We start from the raw sequence: 23,493 nt of genomic DNA on the forward strand, positions 1-23,493 counted from the left end.
TTAATACAAAAACTAAAATTGATAGAAAAGTGTGGAAACTACTATATTTATTTTAAAATCTGTGTTGTAAAACCCAAATTAATTGAGATTTCACACAACTAAATGATCTTATTCGTTAACTACAGTACAGCTAACGCGGCACAAACATAATCCGCGGCTACGCCACGGCCAGATTATTAGTACGCGGCGGCCAAATCGTGTGTTCACGCGGCGTATCGCCGTGGCACTCGGCATCGATCCGCGGAACGACGCCGAGTCTATGTTAACCTCGCGTACTTTCGCGGAGTAAAACTGCCGCATACGTACGCAGCGGATCCAGTGAAAAGATATCCACCTACATGTACATACATGTATGTGTAGCGTAGAATTAATTACGCGCAACTGTTAATGTTTCGTTCGATTATCATTATTAAATTTGTAATCCGAAACACACTTCCGAATTTTAATGCCAACGCGACCTTTGATAAATTCTAGCGTCAAATAAACAGTGCTAAAATATCCTTTGTTTCATAAAAAGCGTGCGAAAATTATGCAGACGTGTAGAACGTCGTTTGGAAAGTTTGGGTGTATTTTGTGTTGTATAAATACATGAACATCACGTCAGGCGTAAATCGCGTGTTCAGTGGAAAAAAAAAACGCCCTGATTAGACATTATTTCATCATCTCTATAAATAGTAACCAATGCAAAAATGTATTTGATACTTAAGGAAATATCGAGAATGTTTGTGTATCGTAAATATTTACCAGCATTTGCTTTAAAACTGGAATATACGGGATTATCGGGTAATTAGTAGCGATATTAACTGTATAATATGAACAAAATAAAACGTGTTTATATTCGCATATTCAAACAATAGTTTTAATAAGCTGATAATTAACAAAACAACAAATACGTCGTCACCGTCTTGATTATTGATGTGGCTTCAAACTGCTAATTTTCTCAGCTTAAATTTAATAGCAAAATCAACATGCAATTAATTTATAAATCCACCATATGCTGGAGCCTTGACCACTTGTATGTGCGAAAACATAATTACATGACCTTGTTTATGTGTGAAATACATACACTACGGGCGGGAAACAAACTTAATTGGCCAGACACATTAACTATGCTTACATGTATATGCTAATACAATCCGCGCACAATAAATTTATTATGATTTTAATTATTATTATAATTGTTCTTTCAAAATTTGTTAACTACATGTAACTAATAATTTAAAAAAAGATTTTTTTATTTCATGATGCGCATCGAGTCGGCATCATGTCGCGGATAGCGGCATGCCTCGGCGGACAGATGCGAAGTTTCGCGGCGTAATGCGACTTGCCGCCGCATACTGACGCGGCTTCAATGACTGACGCGGCATCGACTTGTTTTGCCTTGCCGCCGCGGATCGCGAAATACGTTTGTTCCGCTTTGGCTGTACTGTAGCTGAGAGTTCAATTTCAGAACATAACTGCTGCATCTGCCTTTGTTTTGGGAATTGTTTCTGACGTCAATTGGGAATTTTAGCATTTTTGCTTGATTGATAAGTACTTTTTATCGGTAATTTATAAAGAAGGGCAACAATCATTTGATAATGCCAGTCTTGTTAAGACAAGACATGCAAAACTCCTGACGCTCAAAACTTTGCAATCTATTAACTACCCCCCTCTAGCACTACAGTATGTCACCTGCTCCCCCCGTCTACCTACATTTGTATGCAGTTCATTACCTGCTCCATGCTGTCAATCTTGAACTGCTTCATCTCAGCCTCCTTCTTCAGCCTGTTCAGCTGGCCCTCCAGCTGCTCCACCTTCTGACGCGCCTGGTGGGACAGGTCCACCTTCCATTCCTCCGCTGCCCAACTCATCTTATTGGTTAACTGCAAAAATAAACGATATGTGTTAAACTTAAAAAGGTCCTTACATACCAATGAGTCTCGCTCTGTGAAAAGGGTGTTAAATGCATGTGCATTAAGTGTCATCCCAGAGGCAGTTGGCACAGGCTAATCAGAGATCACAATTTCCACATTTTTCATTCTTGACGAAACTGCACTTTAGACAGGAAGTATCATACCTGTGCGACAAAGGCATATCAAAGTAAACACTAAAACCACATGCCAGTGGATTTTTTCACCATTTTGGGAATGGGGCCAGGGCCCTCAATCTATCAAATCTGCCGCCGAATTTTGGCGGCAGTCCCCCACCTGAAAAGTATACTTTTTTCCCCTTTTGGTGGGGGGGGGGGGGGGGGGAATTCCCCCTAAAAAAAAAAAAAAAATTTTTTTTAATAGAAAGATGTGTCTCATTTCAGGATTATTATATCTCAATTCTATTTCACTTTAATCTTTTCAAACATACTTAATTAAGAAAAATGCAATGAATTTAGTGCAAACATGTACAAATGTAATAATGAGAGAGTAAGTAAAAAAAATCCCCCAAAAAGGGAAACGCCGCAAAAATTCCCCCTCCTAAGGGCTGCGGACCCCTTCCCTCGAAGTATTGTGAAGGCGCTGGGGGCCGGGTCCCTTTGAATTGGGAAAATTAGTGGTTTTTTTCTTAAATTGGGAAATCAGTGTTGTTGCTGTCTTGATAAAAAATATTTCAAATTGAAAATTGAAAATAAAAGTATTAACAGTATTCTTTTAACTAAGGTTAAACTTTTATGACTGGCTGGGAGATGAACAAAATGTTGAAATCTAAAAAAAAAAATCTTTTTTGAAACCTTAAATTGGGAATTTTTAGGTCCGATTTGGAAAAAATATATACTTTTTTCCATTGGGAATGGGGCCAAATACCGGGCCTGATTTTTAACGAAAAAAATCACTGCATGCATTAAACCACCTTTTCACTGAGCAAAGGCTCAAATAGTTTATCTAATTCATGTATCTCAGTAAAACTTTCTGCTGCGCCTGGTGGGACATGTCCGGCTTACATTCCTATGATTCCCAACTCATATTTGTCATCACAGATTGCCGATTGGTTAACTGTCACAATAAACAACACATGCGTAACCAAGAATGACCTTTCTGATGTATGCAACTCAGTAAAAATGTTTACTTCACCATTGCCAGGGCTCTTTGAAACACGCGATTGATGGTATTTGTACGCATAAATATGACAAACGCCGCTAATTACAAACCTAACAAGATTTCCCAGGAAAGCATTTTGTCATGACTGCTTATTTGTATTGAGAGTATTCTAATTTTTAATTCACTGACTCTCATCAATTGGATGTTGTAATTGAATCTGAACAATGCATGATGCACGCACATCACATTTTAATACTTGCTTTGGGCATACAATCGGAAAATACCAGTCCCATCATTCAGTGTACAATTCACTACGGAAAATTGAGTACTTTTGTGTTTTTTTAATTCTTTAAAACATTTATCATCTATATTTGATGGAATTATTATTTTTCAATTGAGTTCCTGGTGGTATGGGATTATCAAACATATAAAAATACTAGAAAAGCTGTATTTTTGTTTTCAATACAGTTGAGTTTCTATTAGTTCTGGCTACCATAACTTTAAATGTTTTTTATGTCAGATTTTTGACTGGCCCCACTTTAAAGTTATGGTCCAACCCCATTAGGTAAGTCAACCAGAAATTCCAGTAAACTTGACAGTTAACAAAGACGGGTCCAAAACAGCTTTTAAATGCAGTTATTGGCCAAAAGCAAGCAATTGATCGGAAAGATTGACATTTTTCACATTTAACTGATATATTCTTTCACAAAATAGTACTCAATAGTCTTCTCTATCTTTTTAATATATAGAGAGTTCCGATACGAATTTCGCATCACTCCTGAATTTAAATACACACATATTTGTGACTATTATGAAAAAACGTTGCTTAAATAATATATATTGAGCAATATATATCGAAATTTACCTGTTAATAAACTATATTTCGAGTTTGTTTTATCCAATATAAATCCTTGTTAAGTAAAGGATAATGTTATCTCCCTTGGTGAATGAGAGCTCGAAATCTAACATCGCTATCGAACTGGAGGTTAAATTCAACTAGTCAATCTTGTGCTTGCGACTTGAATTAAGCGACTTTTGTCTTATGCGACCACTTTAAATCCCGCCCGAGCGTTTTGCCTATATTTTCATATTGTATTAAGCGACTTTTGTCTTACGCGACCAGCGACTGCTGATTTTAGTGTATTTTGATGCCCGAGTCTTGAATTAAGCGACCGCTTTAAGGTAAAAGCAGTGTTTTCTTTCACCTATAGGGGAATGGTGGCAGGGCCCGTCCAAAGGGGAAAAACGCGTCGTTTTTTAGGAAAAGGGGAAAATTACAAATTCACTCTTTTTTATGTAATGATATTTATTATATGAATACACATGTATGTATGAATGCAATATTCACAGAAGAATGTCTCTGTCCTTTTTCTTAAATATATATATCAATGATTGTTTCAACATTAGTTTCAGAAAGTTCAGCCGTCATGCACAGTCTCAGTTTTCCTAGCCAATTTCAGTCTAATTGGATTTTTTTTTAATCGATAAAATGGCAAATTTGAGCATTTTTTATCAATAAAATGGAGCAAATTGGAATGTTTTTATCAACAAATGTTGACACAATATAGATACATCAGACCTTTCCCTGGCCATTTTGGGAAAAAATGAATTTCATGTGAAAAGTGACCACTGATTTGGGAAAAACTAATTTAACTCTTTATGATAAATCAAAATCATATTAATATTATATTTATATACTTTGTTATGAAATAAATATGAGATATATGTATCATAAGACAGTTCTCTTGAAAAAAAAAATATTTTTTTTTTAACTTCTGGAGGGGATTTTTTCTACAAAATAGGGGAAAATACATACTATTTTTTTAGGGGAATGGGGCCGAATATTGGCCCCGAAATTGCCATTAAAAACACTGAAAAGTGGTAAATCTGTTGACCGTTCAGGACAAATCAGAGTTGATTGTTTTCTAAGCCGATAACATGAACGATGACACTTTTGTTGTGATTTCACACCAGCCATTTTCCTTTGTCTCGATGACCTTTTCTAACCGGTGTTAATGCTGACTGCGTATCAATTTTGATGTCGAATAATACAGTGAGGTATTGCCAACAGTCTACGGGTTAAAGAGTTTACTATCTGGGACGTTAAGTGACAAATTTGATCGCCGAATTTATTGCAGAGACAATGCGCCGACGCGACAAACATTTTCACAGTGTTCTCGAGAGGTGAAAAAATAAACTATTAATCGGTAACATGTAGCGAAATCTGTTCATTAAAAAATGCAATTGTTATTATGCTGATTAGTTTGTGTTAGAAAATTTTCCAATCAACCGTGTTTATTTAGTTTTCAATCAAGGTGTTTTATTTATTTCCCTATCTACCATAATCGAGTCAGATATATAAGCTTACATGCAGAAATTAAAATGTCAAAACGGAAAGTATTAACGTTAAATGAGAAAATTCGGGTATTGGAAGTGTCAACGAGTAAAAGTGCACGTAAATTTAATCGCGAATGACTTTGGTGTCGGAAAAACCCATTCTCCATGCAAACCATTTACATTGTATTTAGAATTAGAGAGAACAAATACAACTTATTTTAAGTAAAAAATTGTTTTATTCATTTTATTTATATTTAGATTCATTTGATTACAAAAGCAGAAATCGCTGTATCAAAAAGAGATAATCCGATATCTGGATTTAAAATCAAAGGTCCGCATTCATCACAAATGACCTTTTTTTAATTTAATGACCATTTTATTAAGAGACCACTTTTGGTTTCTCCCTTAAATTTAGTGGTCTCTAAATACAAGATTGACTGTGTGTTTGTAACCAGTCTTCACGCTAAATACAGGGGTGTGATTGAGGCAAAGTCAGAGGGGAGGAAAATTCTGTTGACTGATTATGACTACGCGAATGGCGCGCATAACGCAATGACAAACATAAAAACAGACATTAAAATAAACAACTTTTTGAACTTCATAACAATATTTCTTTATAAAAACCTGTTAAACTTAACATTAATGATACTGAGGATGCAAAGTAAACAGTTAAGTAAGTATTTATTGTGATCAATAGCAGCAGTTTTTCAATGTATTGAATGACAGTTAATAGACTAAATATAACCAAACACACTTGAGTGTTATTCTGGTGTTAATGATGTATTAACTGAGTTAAATTAATATATTTAATTTGTTTACCTTTCAATATCTTGCATTTCACATCTTCACTCAGTTCAAAGCTATTTCAGTTAACTGAACAGCGTGACAAACATAATAAAGCAGAATATGCATATGAATCTGATTATACACAGACCCACAGACAAAAAATCAAATCATGTTTGTCTATTTCCATGTTCAAACGATACTCTCTAAATTGTTTTACTTCGCGAGTAGACTACACTCCAATTTGCAAACACTGGTTTCCGTGACACAAATTCAGTGGGCACATTTCTTAACAAAATATGTGTTGCTTGTATCTAAAACGTAGTCTTTTTTTGACAAACACATTTCATTATTCCTATCAGACTAGGTGATGTCAGTCGTTTATTCGATTGCTATTTGTTATTTCAATAATTTTAATTTTCTCTTCACAAAGGCGCCATTTGCAAACAAATCACAGAGCGCATTTTAAGAACACGATTTTAATTGGAAGATTGGGAAACGACAGCCAATTATATGGCTCGTTTTAAAAATGCTTAGGCAGAATCTACCAGTGTAAAATGCGGAGAGATTTTGCGGGCCGCGGATATTTCGGGCTGCTTATGAAATACGTCCGCGGAATCGGTGGTAGCCCCTCTCCCCCACATTTTTTAAAATGAATTTACACAAATCTCAGAAGTGACATCCGGGACAACCCGATCCGCGGAAATCCGCGGATCCGCGGAAAAATCACACCCCTGTAAATATTTTAGACCAATAGCCCTTTGGGCTAATCAGAAAGAATATTTAATAGCCCTGAGAGATTTTCAATAGCCCGAAAAGATTAACATAATTTTTATGACTTTTTGGGCTAGGAACAACAAAAGAATTCATTTCCAATCAGAAATAACTACTTAAAGTGAGTACAAACAGTTGCCATTTTCAACATTTATTATTCATACAATTTGATGCATAATTGACATTGCATCAATTGCGGTTCAGGATCGTATTGCAGCCATCCTCTACCCGATTGCCATGATTTTTGAACTGTCCGAACTCCCTTGACATCCTAAGCTTTCAGGGCTCTTGGAAACGCTTAATTATGCGTATTTGTACGCATAAATTCGAAAAAGGACACATGTTCCAAACCAATGGAGAGTCCCTGGTACGTACGTTTTTTTTGCAATAAAAATGTATAAAAATATCGAAAATTGCATCATATCAAGCAGCTGAAATGTACCGAGATTGTCCGCCATTCAAATCCGGACTGGTTTTCAATTTGGTTACATTGTCAGCGTAAGCATTTAAACAAAAAGCGAAACCGGGTCTGCACCATAGTAAGCGACCACGCGTGACCTTTTTTGTTATGAAAGCGCGCATGCTAGCTGGGCCAATCAATATCAAGCTCGCTTACACCTGAGATAACTTTGTTGAATAAAATGTTAGAATGGGCGGAGCTAACGATTCATAATTATTAATCCGAGTTAGATGCAATATACACTGAAAGCACGCGCTATAACTAAACAAAACATGCCAATACATATTCCACCAGAGTAATAATCCAGTAATATAATTATGAATGAAAGTCGCGGATCTGATCGACAGAATAGCCGAAAGTTATTTTTATGGGCGGAACTTCACATAAAATAGTACCAGTGCTCACGCTGCTGCCAGACATTATCGCCAATGGCGATTATTTTATCCAACTGGCTATTATTTCTTAAAATTGTCTAGAAAAAATGGCGATTATTTTATCCGCCTACATAAAAAAACAAATTGCCACTAAATGTTGTCCCGCGATTGCGAAACGCCTGCAAATCGGGCCATCAAGCAGGAAAAATCGATAACGAGATTACCTGTGTACACACTCGACCCTGTGTATTGTCATACACGCGTCAATAACTTCTGCGACATTGTGGCCTAGAGCATTTTTCTCAATCAGTGTCCGACAGCAGTGATATATTTCGGAAAAAACGTCTTTAATCTCCCTGTGCTTTACCAATTATCGGTAACTGTTAGATCTTTGTTAATTTTTCGCCAATTATTATTTAATCGTCATTATTGAAAATCGCCGCTAATATTGTTGGCTGGTTTTGTTTTGCACGCCGTTTTTTCTGCAATTAGATTACGTTGAACATTCTTGATGAAATAATTATTTAATCGCCATCAACTAATTAGCCCCGTAATTACCGCTGTTTGTCGTCTGCTTTAACATAATGATTCCAATTTTTAACCAGGTAACCTGGTTTTCCTAATTCAAAGGGACCCGGCATATGCCATGGTCAGCTAATTTTAACGAAACACGTGTTTGGAATTACACTAAGGTGGTGTATTTTAACTCACGCGCTGTGACGTTAATTGATGTAAACATGATCGGCATTGCGAAAGTGTTATTTTTGGAATAAATCATTTACAATTGATATTGGCCTCTGCCTACAATATTGCGGCCGATGGCAAACGCCGTATTAAGAGATAAAGTAGTCGAACGATATGCACATTTTAGATTATGCATATTAATATTTTATATTATGCATATTTCATGCGCAAAACGCGTACAATTGTTCGGATTACCGTTTTCGGATACTGTATATTTTCGTCCATTATGATTTATTTTCGAAGTTCATAACAGCAAAAATAGAATGACGAATACACATGCGGTGATACGGAAGGTGTGGTTTATAATATTTCGAGTATTCACCAAAAATTGCAATTGGAAAAACTATAAAAAATAGTATAATTAGTGCTCTGGGTGGGTTGGGGCCTCTGCCCTTAATTCTTATGTGTATGTAACTGTAGCTGAGATCTGGTTTGTTAAGTCACACCCACAACATTGATTGTATTCTTTATTGTAAAGCCATGATAATATTTTATAAGAAAATGACACACTGATATTATGCTTTTTTTTTAGTATATATATATATTATAACTTAAATCAATAGATATACATTTAATAAAACATAGATAAAATGAGATTCATGGTTTTTTCTTTTTTTTTGCCTTCAGTACCGTTTTGCGGAAAAGTCCACATATGTTTTGGCTATTATTTGTTTAAGGAAAAAAAATATGGCTATTATTTTCTGAAGGCCAGAGTGAGCACTGATAGTACACAAGAAAAATAATATACATTGTATAAATCTTAAGTAAAAACTGTGTTAGAATCAAAATAATTTGCGTACTTTATAGTTTGTTGTTGAATAACCCACTACCGGAAAATAAGATGCTGTGGTTTCAAATCACTCGTGATTTAATTCCTACGCATCTAAACTATTGGCCGTGGGTTATTTAACAACAGAATTTAACGTACACAAATTATTTCTTAATTATTTGGTTTTGTTGTTGTCAGTAGCCAACCTACGCACAGACATTTGTTTGGGTCAGTGCATTTTTGTAAGCTATTATGCAAGTCGACAACTATTTAAAACATTGGTATAGACTTACACAGATTAATAATATTGACCACGATTAATAAAAGTCTGATAAAACAGCACACGAAACAACAATGAAATAGCAAATGATAAAACCAGTTGAGAAAACTCATAATTGTTCCGTTAAAAAAATGCTTAACCCTTTCCTTGACAGCCATTTAGCCAATATAAGCCTCTCCAGTTACCACAAGACCTAGCTGCCTGCTGACCAGTGGCTGATAGCCATCTTATCAATATCAGTACTCCATCTTTACAGACATTATTGGAAAAACGCTGTTTTATGACCCTCATTGCTTTTGAACCTGATATTCTCATAAAAATTGAAATATTATTGAAAAATACTCTATATGAAAGTTTTAGCTAATAAAATTTCCTTTCCTGTGGTGTCAACTGTATGTTTCTACCTTAATTTATAAACTTATGTTTCTACATTATTTTATTCATCAGATATAGTCATGTAAAGTTGACCGTTGTGTGTTTTACTGGGTTTAAATGCAAATCTCTTTCCAGCTCATATAGAAACTTTGCGAAGTTGGTGTGTTGAATCAAATACAAATAATTATATTTTGGAATATTTTTTTTTTTTTCTTACTTTCCAAACTACAATTCTTTTCTCTTGAAGATTTTTTTATTTTATAAATTCATTCTACAAGCCTAAAAATTCATGTAAATTCTTATAAATAACTATAGAAAAACACAGAGTTTCTCAATTAATTTCATTTTCAAAATCAATTGTATTATTTCTTATAAAATTCTTACAATACTTGGTATTTCTATTACATTAATTCACCAAATGATTTATAAACATTTATAGATACCGGTAACAATTTAATTGGATGTTGCATTATGTGCCATGAATATTCATATAATCAATTTGCATTTTGCATTTTATTACCGATCGAAATCCGGCAATGTCGCGTCTTCAATAAGTCTTCAGTTCGTGTATTTATTTGCAAAATTCCAATTTTAGGCGGCTTAATTCTTTATCATCAAATACTCCAGTTTATAATCTGATCGCAGACATATAACTTTATAACCCAGAAGTCGCCGACAAACACGTGTATTTGTGTACCAAATAACAAAACGCAGAGGTAACATGGCACGCGCGCCAATGTCATCTGAAGACTACTGCTGCGTCCGGTAAACATGTTTATTCAAAGTGTCTGGAACCCGTGTTTTTATCCCTTAATGTTAGATTAGCACATGCGCTATTAATTATTATGTTGGTCAGTTCAAAGGCATATTGAAGACCGCCGAATGCGTCTTTGTTTTATTGCCCAATCAAGCACCGATAATCCAATATCCTGTGTATTACGAAACACAAACTTTAGATAAGCATGTGTCGCTTGTAAAAACATTTGAGTGTAAATGCCATTAAACATATCGATGTAATTATCGTATATGATCTCGGAAACAAATATTTACGATATAATGGAATCAAACAACAATAAGAATGAAATCGATTTACACCCAAATCATATTATATCCCTATGGAACGTGTTTATTTTTGCGGCATTTTAAAGAGTTATTAATATGTTTTCGGAAAATGTCTAAATTAAATACGGTTCGAGAATAGTAGTTATTTTAGGACATTACGAAATGCCCGAAGCGCGCACATCCCGGAACGTGATTTACGCATGTCAAATGGTAAACCCTCGTCTTGATTGGTAGCCAATTGCATCATAACTTTAAATAGCAACATTACCGGATGTTTACTCGACAGGTTAGAAAAATGATGAATGTAGGTGTATATGCATTTCAGTTACACTTAAAACGTCATTTTAAGCATTTAAATAGCAAATTAAATCATGCCTCGTAAAAACGCGTATATATCAGGTAATAGATAGGGTAGTAGAAATGCGTAGATAACAGGGAATCGATACAGGCGTAGATACGCGTATTCGACAGGGAATCGATAGGGTCGTAGAAACGCGGAAAGGGTTAAGGGAATTTTACTTGTACATTTATTATACCAACTTCATGAATGGCAGGGTTTTTTTTAGAGAAAGGGGAAGACGCTGGACGCTGGGTGAAAGGGGAAAAAAGAGTGCGAAAGAGACATATTAGGGGAAAAAATAAAAACTGTTCATTTCAATGTCTATAACTCATCAAAAGAGGCATGTCTCTGTCCTTTTTGTTCTTAAACACATTTAACACGTATTAAAGTCAAAGTCCTTAATAAAGTTGCAGGTGTAGATCTAATAATGGGAAATGTTTTCTACTGTATTTCTGTACTGGGGCCGGGGGACGATGTCAATTTTGTGATTTCAATTTCATGATGAATGGGTTGACTATCTTGATCTGCTACAGTATTGGAAGGGAAAGGAGCGGCAGCTGCTGATTTTCTACTTTCACTTTCACAATGTTCGATGTTGATTACCTCAGAATCCTGCTAGGTTTTAACGGTTTTCGATGATTCTTTCTTTAACAAGGGACAAAATTGTCACAAAACCAGGTTTTCATTGTGAAAAAAAATCTGATAAAGGGAGACAACTCAAACTGAACTTTTGAAATGAACAAACAAAATTAACCCCCTTTGTAAGTTTGTTTTAAAATAAATCTATTTTTAGTCGTGGCGACCTTGACATTGGAGATATTGACGTGATTCTTTCGTGCGACACACTGTCCCATGATGGTGAACAAATGTGCCAAATGATTTTAAAATCTCATAATGAATGACATAGTTATAGCCCAGACAAGCTCATTTATGGCTATTTTTTACCTTTGAACTCAAAGTGTGACCTTGACCTTGGAGATATTGACGTAATTTTTTCGCGCGACACACCGTCTAATGATGGTTAACAAATGTGCCAAATGATTTTAAAATCTCACAATGAACGACAAAGTTATGGCCCGGACAAGCTTGTTCCGCCCGCCCGCCCGCCAGCCAGCCAGCCAGCCAGCCCGCCCGCATTCGCCAATCTAATAACCAGTTTTTCCTTCGGAAAACCTGGTTAAAAATGCCTCGATGCGTTCAGTATCTTCCAAGTCCGAACGTTTTATTTTGTTTGTGTAAGAACGCCAATTGCGAGACATTTTTTTCTGTTTTCACGTTTATATCTTGGCTTGCACATAGCCCGGATGAAAATTCAACTGGTTTCCGGTAATTAAGTGACGAAACACCCTTCTCGCGCAAGACCGGTATCCAGTTAAATAGTCACATGAATATTACGATTAGTTGCCCAGTGTACATGATGTAATTTAAGAGCTACATGTACATTTAGAATAACTGGGATTCCCAGATTTTTTGTGTTCGTCTGGAGAGATAGAGCGAGATCGTTGTACATGGTGCAAATTGGATAATTGTCAAATGCCAAAAGGAAAAATAAACATTTCTTTGAGAGAAAATATTATATTTTGGTGAAAAATGATATTTTTGGTGGGGAAATTTATTTTGAGGGGAAAATTCTGGTAGAGGAAGACGCCAAATATCAGCGTCGCTTTCTTAGTAAAAAAACCCTGAATGGCAAAATCAAAGGTATATATTTTAACGTAATTTGTCATGATTTTGGATATTTTCGGATACTTCTTCCCCATTTTTATCCAGACCGATTGATGTTGTGGGAAAATATGATCCCTGGGGTTAATGGCATTTGATAAAAAATGTGTTATGTTAATTGTATTATGACCACTGATTCAAACTAGACTTTTTCGTTTTGGACTCCTACTTTTTCCAAGGAAGGAGTCCATGGACTCCTGTCTTTAAACCCTAGCGAGAGCCCTGGCTTTCTTAGCAGATTCAGCGTCGGTCAATTGCTTACGTTTTTACCTGGTAGCGCAACGCTGCGGTACCGTAAAATGTTGTGTTTTAGGCCCACATTTTTACCCCCAAATTTAATTTTAAAAACTTGATGCGCGTTATGCACAACTACAGCCATGCCAAGACATTTTTTCCCTGTCAGTTACCCAGTTACAGTAACTCGCAACATTCTGTTCCCTGTTGTTTTAACTGTAACTATGTTAATAATTGTGTTATATTTACGATCTGAATATAGATGGACAAACGTTATAAAGTTAACATTAAAATTTTCTCTTTTTTTCAGGTTGTACAGAGCATTGAAATCAAATAAATTTTAAGAAGAAAATGAAAATAAAATGCGCGGTTGTGAATTAGTCATGCATGAATAACCCCGTGCCAATACCAATAAAAAATTTCAGTGTCTTAATTATACCAAGCACACTAATCGGTCCGTAATGTGTACTCCTCCACGATAAAATCCTGGACAGATACTTAACAGACTTATGATGAAAACCTCGATGGTATCCTCGTGGATATTGTGCATTTTATGCATAATTCATTTAAATCAAAACGTTTACGCGTAATATAATTAACACACACAATTAAGTTTTATCTTTATCGTTTTTAAGATAATTAATTATTGAAACAATAAAATAACACATGAGATCGGCAATGTAAATAAAACGATTTTCAGTGAGCCTATGGTACAGAAAATTTTCTCTCATTTATTTTTTGCTTCAAAAACTTTTTTCCCGACTTTTTGCTTCAAAAAGTAGATGCGCGTTATACATAAATGCGCGTTGTACACAACACTTTACAGTAATTAAGTTGGCTTAACGCCAACTTGAGTGTGATTTTAACTCAATGAAATTGTTTAATGAGTTATCATACAACAAGAATAGCCATATAGGTTGATTAAAACTGTATAGAAAAAGAAGCTTTTTTTTTTGTCAGCTTTGAACAAACGGACCAATCGTAACACCTCGTCCATTTTCGGGGTCTCCATAAGAGTGGGACACGGAAGTGTTGATTGGCTTACGACTTGTGCTCGTGATGATTGGCTAGCAACTTGTGCTGACTACTTGCATTGATTACGTCATTAACCCGAAGTGGCTTAACGGAGTTCATTTAGTTTTTTCACTTCAGCGCCCTCACACTATTGTTGGGGAAGGGGTCCACAGCCCTTAGGAGGGGGAATTTTCGCCGCGTTTCCCTTTTTGGGGGATTTTTTTTACTTACTCTCTCATTATTACATTTGTACATGTTTGCACTATATTCATTGCATTTTTCATAATTTAGTATGTTTGCAAAGATTAAATTGAAATAGAATTGAGATATAATAATCATGAGACACATCTTTCTATTAACCCTTTCCCCGATAGATGCGTATAATCCCGAGTCTATCGATTCCCCGATACATGCGTTTATTACCGTCTCTATCGATTACATGCGAATTTGTCCGTGTCTATCCATTACCCGATAATCCCGTATATTCCCAATGTCCATTTTCAAATGCAAATTCTGATTGATATTGACGACAAAAGTGCTAAAACAACTCATAAACCCTTTCAGTGCGGGAACCGAACTTTGAAGGCCTTTGCAAACAGTTTGGATACAGATGAGACGCCACAGAACGTGGCGTCTCATCAGGATCCAAACTGTTTGCTATTCTGATAATATTCTTTGAAAAAAATCGAAGAAAATGCTAATTTTAGAAGTTCAGCAGATGACATTGTAGCAGACGACAAATTTCCCAGCATGCAAAGGGTTAACCCAAACATCGGACATTTTTCTCAAGTATCACATGAATTTCGGCATATGTTTATATTTAAAGATTTGATGAAATAGGTGTCTAATCGGTACAAGGGTAGTCCAACACGCGTAAATAACTTTATGTGGTGTGCGCGCATCGTGTACAGTTAATGTTCTGTTACAAATTGTAGCCAGAAATAAATACATGTATATGCCCATGATATTTTCGTGTCAAGTCTTTGTTTGGACAAAAAGCGCGCGAAAATAGGCGTGAGTGTATTTATTTATACACAAAAACTGCTTGGCACAGACAACAACGTAAAAGCTTCGTATTGAATTTCCATTTAAATATCGGAGTATCTTGCAAATGATTTATACATTTCCTTGAATAAAATAAAAGAAATAAACGCTGTATCATTATCATTTTTTAGTTTGTTAAATATTGCAACAATTATTGTACTGTATCTGATTGCACACAAAGTGCCGTGTGCAGTTCATGAATATTCTTTTACAACGACCAATTAACAGCGTCATCTATATTTAGATTTTATGCAATATGTACAAGTCATTTTCTGGAAATTTTGGAGAAAGTAAAAGTGATTTTTAGAAAATAAACCAACTTTTTTTTTCCATTTAATTTGTCATAATTATTTATATTTTATGTTGTCTGTGTATGTTTGTTTGGTTCTCATTTATCTTATGAAAATTAATATCGTAATGATAAATGTTTAAAGCAAGTCCCATTTCCGAGATCATTTACGAGAATTTCTTCGATATATTTACTGACATGGTTTTGACAGACGACACGTGCTTATCTAAAGTTGGTGTTTTTGTAATACACAGGATATTGGATTATCGCTGCTTGATTGAGCAATAAAACAAAGACGCTGTCGGCGGTTTTCAGTAGGCCTTTTGTACTGACCAACATAATAATTAATCATGCATTAATTATCTAACATTTAGGGACAAAACACACGGGATACTAGACACTGGGCCATAAAACGCAATCGCGGTGGCTATTTTCAGTAGCACATGTGTCCAGAAACTAACGAGTTTGGGTAATAAAGCACAGAGATTTTTATGATCGTTATATCCTCGTATTATTTATTAGAATACAGACTTAAAATGTATATGGTTGGAAGGATAATTTATTTCTCTACAATATTTACATTGACACAAGTGATGTAAAATGCAAGCAACTAAGTGAAAATTAAGCCTAAACAAGACAGGTGTAACAGTTGAGAATTTTTCCATTATTTTCCCAATAACCCCATTGAGATGGTGTAGTCAGGCTTATCAGCTGTATATGGAGTCACTGTTATCAGAACAGCAGGACTGGTATTGATTGGCCTGGAGTGGCAGATCAGTTAAGAAGTCTATCAGGGAAAGGGTTAAAAAAAAAAAATTTTTTTTTTTAGGGGGAATTTTTCCCCCCAAAAGGGGAAAAAAGTATACTTTTCAGGTGGGGGACTGCCGCCAAATTTCGGCGGCAGATTTAATAGATTGAGGGCCCGGCACAATTTTATGCTCAAATATTCAAAAGACCGGTCGGGCAATTTCGTATGCATTTACGACCAAGGCCATCCTTAAAAATTCTTTTGTTTGGCATAATCCGACTGACCCACTAAAATCGGCCCGACTGAATTTTTTTGGTTACTTTCCAAAAAAAAAAATTGTTTGCTCGACGAAAATTCTTTCCGCTTTTTATCCTTTTCGGTTATTTGCGTCATTTAATTAAATGCTCTTTCAAGGATATCTAGAATAGCAATGAACAAAACGCGTACCAGTATTTATTTGAGTCGCCTATTTATTTGACATATGCATGTGCGATTAATAAGACTTTAAATACAATTAAACCGCTTCTGTTTTTCTAGTATCCCTTTAATTAAAATACGCTGCTGTCGTTCAGGATATTTTGGGAGTAAAAAAAAAAATTAATTAATTATCACTGTTCAATTCAATTCGGCAATCGGCAGATGTGTAATATTATCGCCATATAACTAATTATTTAATTATCACTCTTTAATTCAGATCGGTAAATATTCGGGAGAAAGATAAAAAGTGGTCAGCTTAGAAATATTTATTGACAGGTATTGTCCAATTTTTGTTTCATTTGCTTATCTCTTTATACGACTTTCCGACCGGTCGCTATTTTGGAGGCAGACGGCGATATTAAATGTGTATTCAAATTATACAACATCTGCGCATGAATGACCCAATATTATCCAATAGCTCCACCCGTCCTCACGTTTCATTCGAACGTCATGTCGTGTGTACGTGAGCTCAATGCCGATTGGCCAGCTACCATTTGCACTTCATTAACAATAAGGTCAAGCAATGTCTAATCGGGTACAGACCGGGTTTTGTTAACTGTTGGAATTGCAAACACTTTCATGGAAACAAAGAGACAAATATAGAAAACCAGTCCGGATTAAAATGGCGGATGTTTTCAACAAAATTTTACTAGATTTTCGCAATTTAGATTTTTCTTGTGCCAAATTCTCAATATTTTCACAAATGACTCAAATGGCGAACGACAGCGCGAGTATTGCGAACGTGTTATTATTGGAATAAATGCTCATTATCACAGGGCACTATTGTTCGTCATTTGCGAAAGTATAGCGAATTTGGCTCAAGAAAAATATAATTTGCGAATATGCTTAAATCTCGTTAAATTTCATTGAAAACATCCACCATTTTAATCTGGAGTGGTTTTTTAAACTATTTTTCTGTTTGTTTCCATGAACAATTTGAAGCGCATATGGTAGCTGGCCAATCAACATTGAGTTCGCTATCGGGTAATATTGGGTCATTTATGCGCAGATAATGAAATACACAGTTGATATTGTCGTCTGCCTACAATATAACGGCCGATGGCAAAAGTCATATAAAAAATAAGCAAATGAAAAGAAGAGTAACACTCAATAAATTATTTTTAAGCTGATCACTTTACAAATTTCTACCGCCTATCGATCTGAATAAAAGGATGATAATTAAATAATTAGCTACATGTCGAAGATGTTGCACCTTTCTGTTCTTGATTGAAATTAAAATGTTATAATTACTTTGTTGTTTTTTTACTCACAAACTATGCTATTGTAAAATTATGTCAACCAAATAGTATATTAATTACGTATTTGCTAGGTTACTTGTTTTCATTTTCTGTAGTCAAACGATACAGCGCTTCCGTTAGCTCTTAAAAGTTGGAAGTCCTGACTTCTAAGCCTAAAATTTTGGACGTCCCAGTCATAAATTTTTAAGTCCCACTTTTATGTCAGAATTTTAATATACGTACATGTTCCAACTCTATCCATTACGCGATAATCCAGTATTATTACAATTTATATTTTCAAAACCAAAATACGACCAATATTGACGTCTGCAACGTCCGCCATTTTGGCATATACAAATTGAATTGTGGGATGGGGGAATTCCCATTGAACATGCGTTAATCACGTGACGTGATTTGAGAGCATAGAGCACGTTCATATTTAGTGATTACAACAAATCAACGTCTTAACTAAAATGTTTCATGTACCTCCTTTCAGAAAAGTTTGCGTAAGTGAAAGCGAATTTTCTAGCAACAAATAAACATTTCCCGTGTATTTCGTGCACACATGAAAATCATGCACAAATTAGACTTCATGTACAACGTCACGCCATCCTTCCTCGAGGAAAGCGTTGACTTAATTAAATTTGATTGCTAAATTAAAACTTCGTAGCGCAGAGGTTGCTAATATTATTGTATACAGCTTCCCATGGGGTCAGCATGTATTTTGCTGCCTAAGCGCTGATTGGCTGATACGCTTACCAAGAAGCATGTGATTGACAGCTGGAAAAATCAATATTGACCACTCGCTGAGAAATTCATTGAAAACTGTAGCTCTTAGGTGGAGCAAAGACCTATAGGTCTTTGGGCGGAGTTAACGGTCTAAATAACCCGATTTTCTGTTGACATTTGTGCGTGTTGTGTATTCGCAAACAGCGTACATGTGGATTATCGGACGTCCAAGGGACTTCCACCATTTGCATAATGGACGTACGACTTCCGTTTTCGGGCGTAATTTACGCCCGGACGTCCACTAACGGAAGCGCTGACGATATGCACATTTTATTTCATGTGCAAAATGAGTACAATTTTTCGGACTGTCGTTTTCAGATAAAAGTATTTTTCGTCCATTATATTATATTTTCGAAGTTCTGTATAGAAAAAATAGACTTACGAATACACGTGCAGTGACACGGACGGTGCAGAAAAATCTTTACCTGAGGCAGATGACTTGGAGCTTTATTTGATAATTACCTTTCAGTTTGGTATATGTCAGAGTTCAATGTCAGAAAAAAAATACAAAAAAACATTAAAATCCCTACTTACCTACCCACCCAAATTTACCTGGGTCGGGTTATGCCAAACACACAATTTTTTAAGGAAGGCCTGACCGGCCCAAGAATTGACTGGTGCTTCGGGCTTATAGCACTGTCTATCATCACCACCGGAAATAGATGACCAGCAAAGCATGAATAAACAAAACAACCATGGAGAGCAGTGAGTATTTACCTAAAATATCTAATAATTACTCGCTCCTGGATAACCAGTGCGTGTTAGGCATATTAAAGACAGATTAATATGTTTAAAATGTGTATCTTTATTGTTACAAACAGATTAATATGTTTCAAATGTGTATCTATATTGCAATTTGTATTGATGAAGCGTTATTTACACAAATTTTTGACTGCTTGGTACCACAGGAGGGAATCCCGTATTTTTTTATATTTTTTTGTATATATGCTATAATAGAAACAAGGAGTGCAACTTCATTTGCCAAAAATCTACACCATCTTTACTGTAAACCATGTAACTCGAACAATTTTTAACGAATCAACTACACACCGTTTTTTTTGAAAGCTCATAAAATAATTTATCAGAAAAAATTAACATCAGTACCATTGATCCAGCAGTATTTCGATAGCAGCCCTCAGAAGTTGACACTCTTCCAAAATCGTGTTTGGTCGGACACAAATGTGTCCACATAGAGATTTTTACGTCCATCACTTTAAAGAGCTAAAACTCAATAACCAAGTCATTAAACGGTAGATAAACAGCACCTGTATGCACATTCAACATTTTTCAATCGGTTACAATACCCAGTGTTATAGAAAAAGTATGGTAAACACCATTTTAGCGCGTCTTTTGATCCGCGAGTACAAAATAAACAGAAAACGATCTATTTTGACTCTGAGATACCCTTTAATGACGTCAAAGATTTTGTAAACACAAAATACGATTGGTCGGTTTTCATCAATTTCCCACTCACCTTTTTACGGAGAGCCTCGGGAAATTCCACCCAACCAATAAAAAGAACGCATGCGAACACATTGCTTTATCGAATGACGTCAGAGGATTCCCGTACTTTCTTTAAAAATTAAAGCTCTTTGTTGTTTAATTACCAATCGGAGTGAAAAACACTTTTGATGGTGTGTGAATGACTATAAAATGTATTGTTATCGATTCATTAATGTTTATTGACAGGAAATAACCGTTTAAATGATGAACAGTATTGTAATTGTTGTGTTTCTGCTGTTTGAAACGATCGGAAAATGAAGCTTTATTGGACATGTTTGTGTCAGACCAATTTTTTTCCTTGAGTGCCAACTTCTGAGGGCTGGTATCGAAATACTGCTGGATCAATGGTACTGATGTTATTTTTTTCTGATAAATTATTTTATAAGCTTTTGAAAACAACCCGTGTGTAGTTGATTCGTTAAAAATTGATCGAGTTACATGGTTTTCGGCAAATGAAGTTGCACTCCTTGTTTCTATTATAGCATATATACACACAAAAAATACGGGATTCCCTCCTGTGCTTGGTACCGGTTTGAAATTGGTACTGCTCGAAGAAACAGCTTTTCTTTTATGATTACATGGTTTGTCATCGTGTATGGAGTTGATTTCCTATTCTTATAGCATAGGCAATGTTCATTTTAATGTGTTTCATTTGTTTGTGCATTTCTATGTCTTCCTAAATAGACGAATTGCACCCAATTAGGATACAAACATAAATCAAATAGGGGGAAATGTCATCGATTAAAATAATTCTGTTCAGGGGTCCCCTTCTTCTGCATTGTGGGTTACCAAACTCAAAACTATTTGCCATACACAATGTTATGTCATTTTGCTATACGCTGTACACATCAGATCATGCTATTCCCAGTACACAACAAAGTTTCTATTTTTGCCAAACATTTGCATTCTAACTAGATTTTGGGGCTGAAGCTTTCAAAAAACGATAGTTTATATAATTCTATTTGCACACCATCGAAAACTTCGGCAAAATCAGTATACTTTACTCTGACAAAAGGAAAAAAGATGCCCAAAACGAACTTAACTTTCGGTACCAGGTGGCTGATTATTGATCTATTTCAACATTCAAATGTATTAATAAAGAACTCCAACTTCTTACGATAAAAGTTTGATATGTCCACTATTCATTTGTCACACAGTTTTTGTAAAACGTTTGCGATAAAAATGGTATAACGTACTCTTTTCAAGAGCACTACCTGGGTTGTTTTGTTAATTCTCGCTTCGCAGGTCATCTACCGTAGGTTTCCTTGTATAGCGCGCAGTGTTTTACCTCCAAAATTTAAATTAAAAAGCTGGTGCACGCTATACATTGATGCCATGCTATCCTGGCTGCTAAATTGGTAAAAATATGTTTGTAATCATAAATAATCAAAATGGCCGCAATTTATTTTCCAGAAAACTACCACCCTATAATCGTACAGACTGAGGGGCCATTGTCGAAACAACAAGAAGTCGCTACTGGTAGATATGAACGCGGTAAAGTTTTGGTCAAAAATAAATTTGTTTGAATAAACTAGCGGACATTTCTTTGTTAGTGTTTTTACACTTCTTAATTGATGAATTCTGATGGGGACTGTTGTCAACATTCCTTAGTGCAGGCAAGGGTAGGTGCCAACGAGGTCTTTTTTTCTGGTAACGGTAGTTGTGCACTTCGTAATTAATTTGCAGATGTTATTGAGTAATATGTGCCACGACTTGTGACGTGTTAGACATTTAATTTTCGAACACTGACTCTTTGTATTTTTACTACTTACACAAAACGCGTGACATACCGATCGAAAGCTATATGCATGCCATATTGCGTGAACTAGGTCGTACGAAAGTCAGAGGATGATCAGCAAAGATATTGGAAAAAAACTACCTTGCGCGGCTGTTTGTTGTCATAAAATGACTACTGACGTTGACTTTTGTGGTCACGTGACAGTTTTTTTTCATTCACAGTGAAATTGATAACTGTGAATGTACGAAATTTCCCAGGACGAACAATATTCTGCATAACCATCACGGAATTAAAAATAAAATAAAATGCAGTAAGTTATGCACCCAAAATGGACACTGATGTTCTAACTCTACCTATAAATTTGCTCTTCAACGCTCTTCAGATGATCTTCATTCGCGCAATTTTATGTTGTTGACATCGCCATTTTCAATTTGAAATTCGCCGACGTTTCAGTGCGCATGCTCAACGACATCAACGATTATGGCAGGACGGCCTGTTTTGTAGATTCGCCCAAACATAAAAAGGTCAATACACACTGGTGAAAAGTAAACCTACCGATCTCGAGATACATGTAAATGAGTAAACTTAAGATTCCATTGCAAAAGTGGACGGCGGTTATTATGATAACCGTTTGAAATAACTTACCAGATATACATGGAAAACAACCGAAATTAAGTCATTATCATATACTATCTGCACAGGCGAATCTGGGACGACACCTCACGACCAAGCATTATAATGCACCGTTTTCCCCAAACGGCGTTCCTTTAAAGCCCCATACTCTTTGGAGCTTGTAAGTAAAGTGAGTTATCAATGTTGCTAAGATATATTTGCTGAGAATTCCAGAATCATTTGAGCCTCGCTCTGGGAAAATTAGGCTTAATGCATGTGTATAGTGTTGCCCCAGATTAGCCTGTGCAGTCCACACAGGCTAATCAGGGACAACACTTTATGCATATACTGGATTTCTGTTTAGATGAGGCCTCATTGAAACGAAAAAATCCATAGTAGAATGTGTCCTCCTTGATTAGTCTGTGCTGACTGCAAAGGCTAATCTTGGATGACGCATTAAGCATATGCATATGCCCAGTTTTCCCAGAGTTAGGCTCATTTAATTCGTAGAATTCCTCTTCTTTGCCAAAATGTGCGCATGCGATCCTAAATATTCATATGAGCCATACATTTTTAAAAACTAGTTGTATGTTATTCTGATGTAAAAACCCACCATAAATGATGAAATTGAAATCAATTTAGAATAATCTTGTGTTACGCCATTTCCACGTGCAAACAGATGAAACCATAAATACCCCACATATGCTAAAGCGTCCGATCATAAAGGATGAATGATTTTATGTGAGCTTGTCCAGAAAGAAGTCAAATGATCA

The 23,493-nt window shown here is 35.6% G+C and overlaps 1 protein-coding gene across 2 annotated transcripts in view; it reads right to left on the reverse strand.

The window, feature by feature from the left end:
* The window catches only part of LOC127862410 (centromere protein F-like), an 80,494-nt gene extending 57,914 nt beyond the window's left edge, over positions 1 to 22,580 (reverse strand). For both annotated transcript variants that reach the window (XM_052401506.1, XM_052401507.1), the window contains exons 1-2: positions 22,462 to 22,580; positions 1,716 to 1,865 (exon numbers count right to left, since the gene is read on the reverse strand). In XM_052401506.1, coding sequence (XP_052257466.1) covers positions 1,716 to 1,853 — 138 coding nt within the window. In that variant the 5' untranslated portion in view covers positions 1,854 to 1,865; positions 22,462 to 22,580. The remainder of the gene's footprint in view (positions 1 to 1,715; positions 1,866 to 22,461) is intronic.
* Between the last annotated feature and the right edge of the window lie 913 nt (positions 22,581 to 23,493).

The sequence above is a fragment of the Dreissena polymorpha genome, chromosome 16, assembly GCF_020536995.1.
Source record: "Dreissena polymorpha isolate Duluth1 chromosome 16, UMN_Dpol_1.0, whole genome shotgun sequence".
NCBI lineage: Eukaryota > Metazoa > Mollusca > Bivalvia > Myida > Dreissenidae > Dreissena > Dreissena polymorpha.